Source organism: Ostrinia nubilalis, chromosome 6 (assembly GCF_963855985.1).
Source record: "Ostrinia nubilalis chromosome 6, ilOstNubi1.1, whole genome shotgun sequence".
Lineage (NCBI taxonomy): Eukaryota > Metazoa > Arthropoda > Insecta > Lepidoptera > Crambidae > Ostrinia > Ostrinia nubilalis.
The window spans coordinates 17,463,378-17,476,407 of NC_087093.1; the positions used below are offsets into that span (position 1 = coordinate 17,463,378).

At 41.0% G+C, this 13,030-nt stretch overlaps 2 protein-coding genes across 11 annotated transcripts in view; both read right to left on the reverse strand.

Annotated features, from left to right (window-relative positions):
- Nucleotides 1-151: 151 nt before the first annotated feature.
- On the reverse strand, nt 152-7,434 carry LOC135072853 (uncharacterized). Its single transcript, XM_063966891.1, has 7 exons — nt 7,408-7,434; nt 5,933-6,211; nt 5,473-5,547; nt 3,647-3,814; nt 3,418-3,513; nt 2,652-2,829; nt 152-1,473 (listed from the first exon to the last, which is right to left on the reverse strand). The coding sequence occupies exons 1-6, from the start codon at nt 7,432-7,434 to the stop codon at nt 2,653-2,655; spliced, it is 822 nt and encodes a 273-aa protein (XP_063822961.1). The 3' UTR covers nt 152-1,473; nt 2,652.
- The window catches only part of LOC135072739 (embryonic polarity protein dorsal), a 68,499-nt gene continuing 62,886 nt past the window's right edge, over nt 7,418-13,030 (reverse strand). For 8 of the 10 annotated variants that reach the window (XM_063966774.1, XM_063966768.1, XM_063966775.1 and 5 more), the window contains one exon: nt 10,666-12,763. In XM_063966774.1, the coding sequence (XP_063822844.1) occupies nt 11,492-12,763 (1,272 nt within the window). In that variant the 3' untranslated portion in view covers nt 10,666-11,491. Of the gene's footprint in view, nt 7,665-10,665; nt 12,764-13,030 lie in introns of those variants that run through there. The other 2 variants (XM_063966777.1, XR_010257487.1) reach the window with 2 other exon arrangements.

The window sequence follows — 13,030 nt, forward strand, 5'->3', positions numbered from 1 at the left end:
CCGTAAAATATCAGCATTATAGAAATCTAGCATTTTCAATATTTATTCCACCAGTTTAATTCGCTAGATATCCCATTTATTCTTATGATACTATTTTAATGTAACAAGCAAATATATACATGTCTCTAAACATAAATCTGGTTTTATATATTTGCTTGTTACATTAAAATAGTATCATAAGAATAAATGGGATATCTAGCGAATTAAACTGGTGGAATAAATATTGAAAATGCTAGATTTCTATACTGTAATGTTCCAAATCTGGGCCAACCATGTTCACGGAACATTACAGTGACAAAGACCGGGAAATATCTCATGACATGAGAATGGCATGACACTCAACAAAAAATACTTTGACATAGTAAATTTGTTCAAATACGATGATAGAATAAAGACACAATAATATTGTGATAGGTTTACATGCCATTTTCCCAGTTTTCCGGTACATTATCTGGTTTGTCAAGTCTATCCTTTGGAGATGGTCAAAATACAAAAGATTGAAGTATTTAATTCAAACATTCATTTAATAAATTGTGTAATTGGTAACCACAATTATTTTTTATTCAATAGAACTTGTTTCTGTTTAACTATTTCCAATGGATAGACTTTTTTTAAGTCGACGTGTCAAATAAGTTACGCCTTGGGTTTATACCTCTACCCACTAAAGTGCTACCTCTTTTTAACAACTACGCATTAAATAAATTCGTACAAACACAATAAAGAGAAGCAAGCTGCTTTTCAAGCAGAACAAAATCTTGATATCGCAATCAAAAAATTATAAACATATTGAATACAATAATCTTCCATTTCAAAAATATGGAAATGTATAAAAAGTATTTTTTCATTTCATTATGATATCAGAATGATTTATTTTCATTCAGGTATATTTTACATTGCAATATCAAGCTTTAGTATTAAAAAAGTATTAATAAAAGGCTTTGAAATTGCCATTTAAAAGATAACTATCAGAGTCCCACTCTAGTAGTAATAACCAGTATTCCACAAATCAGTAACGTTAGCGTTACACGCCAACGAAACGATAACGGTACGTCGAATTCGCTTCTTTGGAGATCACTTATTTACAATATCAAACGGCATACTTACACATTTAGACTACAAATAATTTAATTCGAAATAAACACACTCGGATTAAATTAACCAAAACAATTTTAACTTAATGATTTTATTATACAAGCGAAATAAAATATTACATTAAATGTTGGTTTTAGAATCTGAACGAACAATTAGCGAAATGTCTCTTTTTTTTTAGTTTTCTGGTTTTAGTCTTAAATGCAGTAAGTGATAAACTCGCCTAACTAAACCCAACATCGATATCGATGAACATTATCAAATAAACATCTCTAGTCTCCTTTCTTCGAAGCTGGAGTAGTTTGCCTCCGATGTGGTATTTACCGCATTTGGGAAGGAACGAGATGACTCTTCACAACAGATAATCTGGATCGGCTGAACGGCCTGGTGGGAAGAAAAAATATTGTTTTTATAAACATAGCTTATTTAGCGAACGTATGCCGCATTTAAGTCAAATTACGTGACATACATTGTTCCTAGAATTGAAATAATTTAGGTGCAACTTAGAAGTCCCATAACTTATTTATTTTCTAGTGTAGGTAGTGGCCAGGCGCGTGAAATCAAAATCAAAATTATCTTTATTTGTTTAGACTAATTAAATTAGTTCTTGCAAATCGTCAAATGCTCTTAAGGAGCCTATACATGTCTCATTCTTTTTTTGCCCTACCAGCGCTTCGAGACAAACATTTGGCAAGTGCTGAGAAGAAGCGCCGCAACAAACTCAGTCACCACTGTCTGCCGGTTTAAAAATATAAAAAAAGTAGGAAGTTACAATACATTCAGAAGCAAGTTACTTACTACGCGCTCCCGTTGATAGAAGGTGGCCTTTAAGACTCCCATCTAGCACGAGACCGCGTGGCAGTTTTGGATATATTTCTACGTGAGGGAGGCGGGCAGGCAGTGGCGGACTAAGGGGGGGCGGAAGGGGCGTCCCACCCCGGGCCCCCGGTCTCTGGGGGGCCCCAAATGCCTCCGCGTTCCCCCCAGAATGTGGGGCTACTGATTTGAAGGTGATACGAATCGTGACACATCAGGGTCCCCTGAACAAAAAAACCCTAGATTGGACAGGTGCGCGAGGTCGCCGGAGGTGTAGCTGACGTCAGGTCGCGGCGGGTGCTGTGTACTCCCGCTAGGGCTGCAGCAGGTGCTGTGTACTCCCGCTAGGGCTGCAGCAGGTGCTGTGTACTCCCGCTAGGGCTGCAGCAGGTGCTGTGTACTCCCGCTAGGGCTGCAGCAGGTGCTGTGTACTCACGCTAGGGCTGCAGCAGGTGCTGTGTACTCACGCTAGGGCTGCAGCAGGTGCTGTGTGCTCACGCTAGGGCTGCAGCAGGTGCTGTGTACTCACGCTAGGGCTGCAGCAGGTGCTGTGTACTCACGCTAGGGCTGCAGCAGGTGCTGTGTACTCCCGCTAGGGCTGCAGCAGGTGCTGTGTACTCCCGCTAGGGCTGCAGCAGGTGCTGTGTGCTCACGCTAGGGCTGCAGCAGGTGCTGTGTACTCCCGCTAGGGCTGCAGCAGGTGCTGTGTGCTCACGCTAGGGCTGCAGCAAGTGCTGTGTACTCACGCTAGGGCTGCAGCAGGTCGCGCGTGGACAGGCGCGTGAGGGAGTCGGACAGGTCGTGGCGGTCGGCCAGCAGGCTGGACAGGTGCGCGAGGTCGCCGGAGGTGTAGCTGACGTCGTCTTCGCCGGCCTGCTGCAGCAGCGACGTCAGCGATGGCGTGCTGTTCACCGTGCTGTCCATCTGCAGAAGAAATTGAAAAAAAATCAACTATTGTATGCAACTGTATAAAGCCTCGTATCCTGAGCAACCTTTTCTTGAGGCAAACTGTGCTCAAGTGGATACGAGGCTCACAAAGCACACGGCTAGGAGTGAGGTGCTTTTGAGCTTGCAAACCAACACAATATGGCTTGGCTCGCGGCGACAAATTTTCCTCAAGACGCGGCGAGTCACAGATTGAGGTAACGTTCCCACTTACTGTGCCTCCGAACGAGGCAGCAACTCGGCCCGAGGCTGCTTCTAGTGGATACGCGGCTTTAGATGTCAGAAGATGCTAGGGAGTTGGTATCTGTATCTGATTCTGTATGGATCATTTTGGTTCCTTTTGAACTACGGGTTTCAAAAGTCTTTAGACCCAATCGTTTTGGCTATTTCCACGAACATTGTATTCGTCAACGCGTACACATTCTCCCAGGCATTTGAAACGATTTTCGTCACACCCTCGCGGTCTGCACAGGCTAGAAGGAGCAGCGCTGTGTCCTTTCGCTTCCAAACCTGGTCAACGCCATGCTGGGAAGTGAAAGGTGCTGGAAGGTAGCCTCTTATACTGACCTGCGTGTATGTGGGCGCGCCCAAATCAGCCATGACGGGGTTCATAGTAGGCTTCAGCCCCATCGGCATGCTAATAGCTCCTGGTTGGTTTTGGCACTGGATGGTCACCGAGCCGGGTTAAGATCGCCTTCAAAATTTTAATGGCGCGTTGCTGCTGTTTTTTTTTTAAATCGGCGCGCACGTCATTCTGCGTTTCCACCAGAGATGTGCGAGGATACGTAATACTGACCTGCGTGTATGTGGGCGCGCCTAAGTCGGCCATGACGGGGTCCATAGTAGGCTGCAGCCCCATCGGCATGCTCATGGCTCCCGGCTGCATGAGCGCGGGAGAAGCCGCGGGCGAGGCGCCCATGGGCGACGCCGCTCCCACCTGCAGCGACGCCATATGCATTTGCTGCTGAAAACACACCATTGTTAAGCCCTGACCATTCACAAACATAACTATGAGGTATCAGTGCGCGTGGACGCACAGGGTCCCAAAATCTATTCATAGACAATACTTGTGAGCGGAGTGACACACGAACCAATCACAGAGCTCTATTCAACGCTGTGCGTTCGACTTCGCATAGCGCTGCTGTTTCACTTAAGCAAGCAGCTTGTGAATACGGGTGTGAAAGTCCTCAACCTGGATTTTAATCTAAACATGTCACATATTGATAAGAAGACTGTCATTATTGCTTTTTTTTTCCAGGAGCGTTTAGTATGGTCCTCTGCGCATGATGCAAAAAAACTCACTGTGCGATATAATCACGTCAATCGGCAACACGAAGAACTGTCAGCTGCTAGCTTAACATGATGATGCGTAACATAGCCGCTGTCACTTTTGTTTCAACATCGAATTTGATTATTGTTGTTCTATTTTCAATTAAAGCAATATAAAGTGAATTCGATAGTTTTTTGCCACAACCCTATTATTACACCGCCCTCGTAATACACTAGTAAACAAGCTCTACTACTAGCTTGAAAACAGACCAACAACTCTGCCGTGCTAGCGATATCAGCAGTAACTCCATTTTTGTTAAAACTATAATGAGCTCTTATTTCATCTGAGCTAACAGGAGCTTTTTTAACAGTAAAATATTGGAGTTACTGCTGATATCGCTAGCACGGCAGAACTATTCAGGGGGCGTAGTGTGTTTCACATCAAACGTCGTCACTAGTGAGCGCGAAAAATGGCATTAAATGTATGACGGATTGTACAGCGCCCCTAGCGGAAACTTTCAAGACCTAAAATTTTCATAAAACTTGCAGTGGGTCTACAGGGAGAAAAAAATACATGTGGACCCACCAGTAGGTATATCAGTGGGACCACAACGGGACTATTCCCACCTCTCTTTCCCACCACTGCAACTCCTGTGTAGCCAGGATCTGCAGCTTGACCGCAATTAAAAACGCAACCAGTGAAGGTCAAGTTTGTCCCGGGGGAAAGTTGGAGTGGAACCACAGTTAAAAGGGGGACGTTTAATGTAAACTCACACTCAGGCCTCAGTACCTCTAGCATGAACAACTTTCGTCTTCGAATCGTTTGCGTATTCGATAAAATTCGATACTCAACCTTCGAATTAAACGATAACGTGACAATTTTGATTCTCAAAATAAGTTTGGTGCAACCATTTCTCATACTAAGTTCAATTTACGACACATTCACAAGGGCGCTGTTGTGGTTTTCGTACTAAATCTTTTGATGGCGATTCAAATACGCAAACGATTCGAACTCGAAAGTTTTTCGTGCTAGCCGTACTGAAAAAAAATTGTGTGACCATAATATAAATAAATAAATATAAATATCCTTGGACATTTAACACTGCGCTTCTAGTCCCAAACTAAGCAAAGCTTGTACTATGGGTACTAGACAACGGATATAAACATACTTAAATACTCTTTTTTTGTAAATACATACTTATTATACATAGAAAACACCCAGTCCAATACAAACAAATATGTTCATGCACACAAATGTTTGTACTGTGCGGGAATCGAACCCGCTACCTCCGGAATAGTAGTCCGTTTCGAACCACTACACCAAACGGCCGACGAATAATAAATGCAATGTACCTGATGCTGCATCTGCTGTGCGCCGAGCAAGTGCACGGCGTAGGGCGACGTCGGGTGCAGCCCCGGCGACACCACCTGTGGAACAACTCTTTATTTATAAAAGGTTTACCCTTTAACTCTTAACCAGGCTACAAAGTCATTGGTTTTCAACCTTATCATCACAGCGTAAAGTTCAAATTCATGTGGGCTCTAGAGCCTGGTTAAGGGTTAAGTTTTCAAGAGTTGAGCAAAGGAAACGAAAACTGTATCACCAGCAAGCGAGACCTTTTTTGGCAAATACCACGCAGCCACGTGACACGTTAGAAATAAACATGCCACGAGAAGTTAAAGGAACTATTAAATTACTAATATTCTTTTTTTATGTATTGCGTTGAGACGGTTGCTGGAAGGACAAGTGACACCAGCTATAAGGCACGTAGATAACATAACTAACAGGCTACTTGAATCATCAGTAACGTACCTGCTGTACATGCATGGGTGAGGGTTGCTGATGCATGGGCGAGGGTTGTTGATGCATCGGCGAGGGTTGTTGATGCATCGGCGATGGTTGCTGATGCATCGGCGATGGTTGCTGATGCATCGGCGAAGGTTGCTGATGCATGGGCGAGGGCTGCTGATGCATCGGCGAGGGCTGCAGATGCGGCGAGGGCGGCGCGTAGGGCGGGCTCTGCCAGCTCACTTGCGGAGCGTAGGCGTGGCCCAGTTGGGCGCCGCCCACCATCTCCGCGCGCCATTGTGGCTGAAAGGACGAATTATAAAGGAATGCTCACATTGCTACTTGATATTCGACCTTTATAAGATACTGGCTGCTGCATACCCAGGCTTCTCTTGTATGAATTTAGAAAAAAAATTAAACTTGTTATGATATCATCATTCAATTATGACGACATCATACCAGACTAAACATTTATGGTCCATGTACTCGTATAGCGTAAATCTTAGCCTTTGTCCAGTAGACGTCATTTGACTGAAACGAACGACCGAACTCGTATAGAACTCATTATAGGTCGCGCAAAGAAAGTTGAGGCGAACACATACTCATCTGAATACAGAACACACAAATCAATCAGAATACGCAAGACGTCAGCACGGCAGGTTTATTCCACTTTGATCATCTGGATTAAATCACCCAGGTGATCAAAGTGGACTCCAGGCGACACTGGTGTCCTTTGATCATCCATGGACAAGAAGTTCACTTTGATCACCTAGGTGATCTTATCCATGGGTGATCAAAGGACACCAACAGTGTCGCCTGAGTCCACTGTACCTCGAGAATTCGAATATAGACCGCACGCAAGCATCTACAGACACAAATCTTTGCTTGTGTTGATTGCCTCAACTCTTGCTGGGCGATCTATACAAGGATATATGATGCCGGAGTGTAAGCAACATTATTTTTGCTTTAGTCTCTAATGCTTTTTCCCAATTTTCATATTTTTTCCCAACAACAATGTACTTTTATAAAAAGGGAAACCTTTCATTGGCTATACTATCAGTTTAAATCTTATAACTAACATTTTCAATGTATCGCTGTTGGTCTCTATAAAATCTATATAAATAAAAATGAATTGCTGTTCGTTAGTCTGATTAAAACTCGAGAACGGGTGGGCCGATTGAGCTGATTTTGGTTTTTAAATGTTTGTCATAGTCCAGGGTAGGTCTAAACGGTGAGCAAATAAGGAAAAATTGCGATGGCTTATTTACTGCCTTTAATCCTTCAAGGCCCGCGAATCTAGACACAATAGATAATCAATTGTTATGACGTTAATGAATGCCGTCTGGGACTCAAGCGGTTAAGGCGGAACAGAGTTCGCCGGGTCAGCTAGTAAATAAATAAATGCTTGTTGTTTGTTAAAACAAGTGTCGTTTTTGTAAGTTATTCTTGTTAACGCTACAATGTAACCTTGTTGGTGATCAAATAAATAAATAAATTACCTGTGTCGACACCGCCTTCCCCTTCATATTTGTTTCAAGTAACTGTCCTCACCATAGGTTGTCTGGAAGAGATCGCTTCATAGCGATAAGACCGCCTAATTGTACCTTGTGTGTTCCTTTTCTTCTGTTATGTTATTTGTTTGGTGTGCAATAAAGTGTATTTATTATTATTATTACCTGGTCAGCGTAGGCGGCAGCCATGGGGTGCGGTGGCGTGCGGTCATGTGGCTCGGCCTTGATCGCCATCTCCATGGACCCTGCGGAACACCATCAACTATTACAACTGCAAGACGCTAACCATGTGTATATTGGGCCACATTCCGTAAAACATGAAGCTTCATACTTTATAACGACTCTCAGAATTTGTAGTGCACAAATGACTAATATTCCCGTTAACAACTAATAGGGCTAGTATACGCGCCGTGATAAAATCTTATAGATATTTTAGACGATAAGCGTATGTAAAATCAATAAAATGGCTTATCGCGGCGCACATTCTAGGCCTACAACTAAGGTAAGTATATGCCTGTGTAACGAGTGGATTTACATAGTCCAGCGCACAGCTTGGTGGATCTATTCTGTAGTGCAGAACTCTTAATTGAATGTTACTCATGAGTATTTCGGAATGTGACCCGATAAATGTAACTAGTATACAATAACAAAAAGTTAATCAAAAACAAAAATGTGCGAGATGATCCCAAAGCCATTATAAACTAATGATTATAAACCTATAAAGCGCAACATGCAATTATAAAAACACATCTGTACAGTACAAACTATTTACAAATACAAAATTATATCTTAGAAGAAATTATAATAAAAAATAAAACATGCAGGTTCAGTGGTAACAGTTTCAACGCTAACATGAATATGTGTGAAAAAAATTAAAAGAAACTAAAAATTACAATTGGAACTAAAAATACAACAAGTAAAAACAAAGGGAAACACAACCATGCCATAAAGTGGGGTCCGTACCTTCGGCTCGCATTTTGAGGGAATTTCTGGGATTTCAATAAATAAAAATACATTTTAATTAGCATATTAATATAGAATTTCGCGTCACTCAAGCTTTCACTACATAGAATCAAAATATATTTCTGTATAAAAAATGTAAAAAAATCATCCAACAGCCGAATCGCAAAACCAGACAACTTCAAACTTTAGCACGATTGTTGATCAATTTTGGGATTCGTCTGCCGTTAAATAATTCGATAGAAATAACTCAATACATGTTGATTGTGAAGTAAATTCATCTAAAACTTCAATAAATATTTCATAAATTTAATGAAGGATATGTCCGCACCTTACTAATTTAACAATACATCAGGATTGCGCCTAATTTAAATACTTTTTTACAGTCTGTTTATTAATATTTGGGATTTTATTTATCTATAGAAAAAATACAATTGACATAGACAAACGAAAATGAAGAGAACATCAGAACAAAATCAAAATCTAACAAAATGCAATGAATATAATAATATAATACTTTTCGAATAATTAACAAAGTATATTTTTATAACAACAAGATGAAAAATAACGAAATTACTTTATAATAAGTTTAAACAATACCTAAGTTTTTGGTAACTAAAAGGGTAATTAATTTTATTTAGAATCAATTACAAATGAATACATTTGACAAACAACAAAAAGACCTATCCTAAGTTTTAATAAGCTTTTTATTGTTACCTTTTGTTTGTTAACCACACATATCCACATTAGCACTTACTCTAAACGCAAAAGAAGGACTTTTGTACTTGTAGCGTTGTACGCTGCAGACGTGTGCTCTATGCCTGCCATAGTGACACTCTGAGCAAAACAATAATAATTTTGCCTGAATAGCAATAATTATAATCTCCAAGAGATTCATAATAAATAAGACTCAGAATTCAGAATTCAAACAATTACATTATTTCCGAAAAGTAATAAAATATTGTAGCATAGTCAGCGGAAATCCTATATTTTATAGATTAATCCTCGGACACACTAGGGGACAAAAGTGACCCATAACATCACGCACAACTATAAAATAAGTCAAATGTTTCGCACCATTTTGAAGGAAAGATAAAATTAATTTATTTGTTCAATCATAACATTTTAGTTTTGCAGGACATTTACTAGACGAACACACATAAATCCCATATTGTTGGGTCATGGTACAATTAGTGCGCCTATTTTACCGAATTAACACCATAAATACTAAAGTAAACTCAGCAAGAGTTTACCTATTTCAAGTAGTAGTGGAGAAAAGTACCTTCCCTGGTAAACCCCTAGTGTATCCAAGGAGTTAGAGCTTGCCCGGTTTTAATAAACTTGAAACTAACTAATAAATGCTATGGCATTTTGTTGGATAGGATTCAAGTCTCGTCAAGCTGACTACACTAAAACTAACGATAAATACTCAAAACATCAACAATGAAAATAAATTACGACCAACAAAGTATACTAGAAACTTTTTATGAAACAACATGTTGCAATATTTGTTTATTTCATAAAAAGTTTATGCAAATCCTAATAAATAAAGAATAAATAAAAAGATATTATAATAATTACTAGATCCAAAATGGTAACGTTATATTTTTTTCTAATTTAAAGACACTATTTCCCAAAATAATAAAGTCTATTATACATTTGACATAATGTCATAATCGAGTCTATTTTCAAAACGATTTCAATATATCGCTTCTAGTTGTCTCGTTCACTCGTATAAGTGAGTGAAAGGGACGGATGACGTCGAATATATTGAAATAGATTAGAGTACAGTCTAATTCTAACAACACCACATTTCATGTTATTTTATTTTGCTAATGTTAGAGCCACCACCTATAGACGACCGTATTTGCTATCCTACTCAATAAATATCTTGTTTCTATTATAAAAATGATACTTATAATTGTTAGGCGATATAACAGTATACCTTATAGATAGATATAGCATGATTTCATATAATATGTTTGTTAGATTATACATACACAATTTTATGAAGACCCACATGAATTAACCCATGCTCCTCCGATGGTACATATATTTCAATGATCCTCCATTGAGAATTTGTAATAAAGTACAATCGTTAGCACTTCCATATTCCACTATAAAAAGATGAATTTTGAACTTTATTCTAAAGTCATAATGTTCAAAACCATTTCGTCGCTCACAAAAATAATCACACGTATGATTTATATTTGTGATATTTCAATAAACATTCAAGTCCCAGCACCATAATGCCACATACAAAATTCTCAATAGATGATCACGATACAAAAATGCATAAAAATACACTTACTCTCATCGTATTCCTGTAAAGTGTGCGACAGTTTCTTCCGTCGCTTAAGGCCTAGTATTATCTCTTTATCTAGAACATATCAATCACACGTTAGATATAACGACACAAACATTAAAATTAAGTACAGAGTTCAAAAAGAAGTCTCGATTCCATTCAACGATACAAATTGATGTTAATTAAATACCAAATACAACCTTTCAAGTAATGCGATTGCAAACTATGTAATATTGACTACAGTTGTAGTGATTATCCAATGAATAAATACACCCTTGAAACATTTGGGCACTTATTCACTCTTTCTTTGGGATCATCAGTTTATACCGTTGAAAAGAAAAATAAGACTTTGAAGACAATATTTGGAATCTTTCGCAATTACAGTGTAAAAGGTATCGAAAAATTTGGCATTGGGGACGGGAAGGGAAAGGAATTGTATGTACAGAGTATGCCTAAGTACATTTTGGCTTACTCAAGTGTATGTGTGTGTTTAGTTTCTGTGTTGTGCCGAGCGTCACAGCGAAGTAATGGTTAAACAAATAAGCAGTTTTTGTACGTATTTGAGCCTATTTTTCGATAGCGGTGGTTGAAATTTATATTTACTATAAGACTAGAAAGACTAGTAAGGATATTTTATTCATTAGCCGATTTTATCAGCGTTTATAGCTGCCTCATAGAAGCTTTTTATTAAGTACCTACACTACAATAAGAATTTAGCTGCCTCAATATTTAAAATAGAATTATCTTTAATAGCTGCCTTCTTTCGAATAGGCCTTTTTAGAACCATTTTTTATTTTTTTATTAATTTTAATTCTGAAATTTGCTGCCATCTACCGGCGAGTAGTAGCAACTGGTCTCGTCGAACTCTGAAACCGTCGCGTGCGGCGCTACAGCCATATACAGGGCGTAGTGTTCCGCGTCGGTTAAATCGAGATCGTCTTGGAGCTTTTTGAAGGCCGACGCGTCTAATGCGAGGACGCTTTCCGCTACCAAGATGGTGCCGCCATCTGTCGGCGGTAGAGGCGCCAGGCTGGCAGGACGACGAAGAGACGCCTGCGAGCGGTCATCTTCACCGTCACCGTGTAGGGAGATATGTGTGATACTGTCCGCGTAGCTTAGACCGGCTCCCGACGCGTTGTCTTTCAGAGACGTATGCGATACTGAGGATTTGAACTTAGAAGGTCGCAGCCCGGAAACGCTGCTGACCGATCTTCCGACTGGTTTGGACTTCTTCTCCTTTCTGCCTTCCGATTTAACGCTCGGAGCGGGAGACTTCTCTTTTCGCCTAAATAGACGCGAGAAGAACGACCGCTTCTTGACCGGAGGTAAAGCCGGCTCGCTGCGTGCTACAGACAACTCAGTGCGATCACGGCGCAGGACCTCAGGGTTTCTAGTAACAGGTATTTGGCGGCCCGGCTTGAGGATGCTGTCAACTGAGGTCTGGCTCGTCTTAAACGGTTCCGTCGAGGGTTTGCGGACGCGTTTCGGGGGCAACGGGGGGGCTTTATCATCATCATCGGTGTCGCGTTTGAGCGGCGCAAACTCTATAATCGGGCCGCGGTAGCTGTGGACTTGGACGTCCTCGTATGGAAGCGATTCCGGCTCAGTTATTGTTATTGGGTTTTTGAAGGCGAGTTGGAGACTGGTGTAGGTTCCAGCGTCGTTGAAGTCTTCCATGTCGTCGTCTGTTTGCATTGACGTGATGTTTTCTAAACGCGTGCGATTCTCGGTGTAAATCTCGTCGAGCTCCGCGACTTGATCGAGGAGATCGTCGAGGCTTTTTTCGTTGGAATCGGGGAGGAGCGCTTCTGAGGCGTCGCCGTTTGTGTCGAGGGGCGTGGTATGGTCAGAATAAGAGTCGCTGGTGGAGCTGACGAGTGCGTCTTTGTCGCGGTTGTTGTTGTTTGTGTCTGTAGGGTTAGGGGCGGGATTTGGGGCGGGGTTTGTGTCTGACAGTAGTAGCGCGAGGGAGGCGAGGTCGGGCAGCGGCTTACGGGTACCTTGCACGTTGGGGATGTACTCGAAGCTGTAGGCGTTGCTCTTGGCGCCGTCCGACAGCCGCTGCAGCTGGAACTGGACCTGAAATGGGGCGAGGAGTTCATATTATGCGTCTCTTATGCCCGTTTTCACCATCAATCCCTAATTTTTAAGTGACACATAAGACGAATTTTGTTTTCATAGGGGTCACTTAAAAATTAGGGATTGATGGTGAAAACGGGCATTAATGTCATATACATACAAGCATTTTAGGAGAACCGACATAGACGGCAGAATTGTCAAATTTATGTGATAGTAGGCGAGGAATAGCTCGGTAGAACTGATGGACGTTGGGGGGTAGATCCGCCG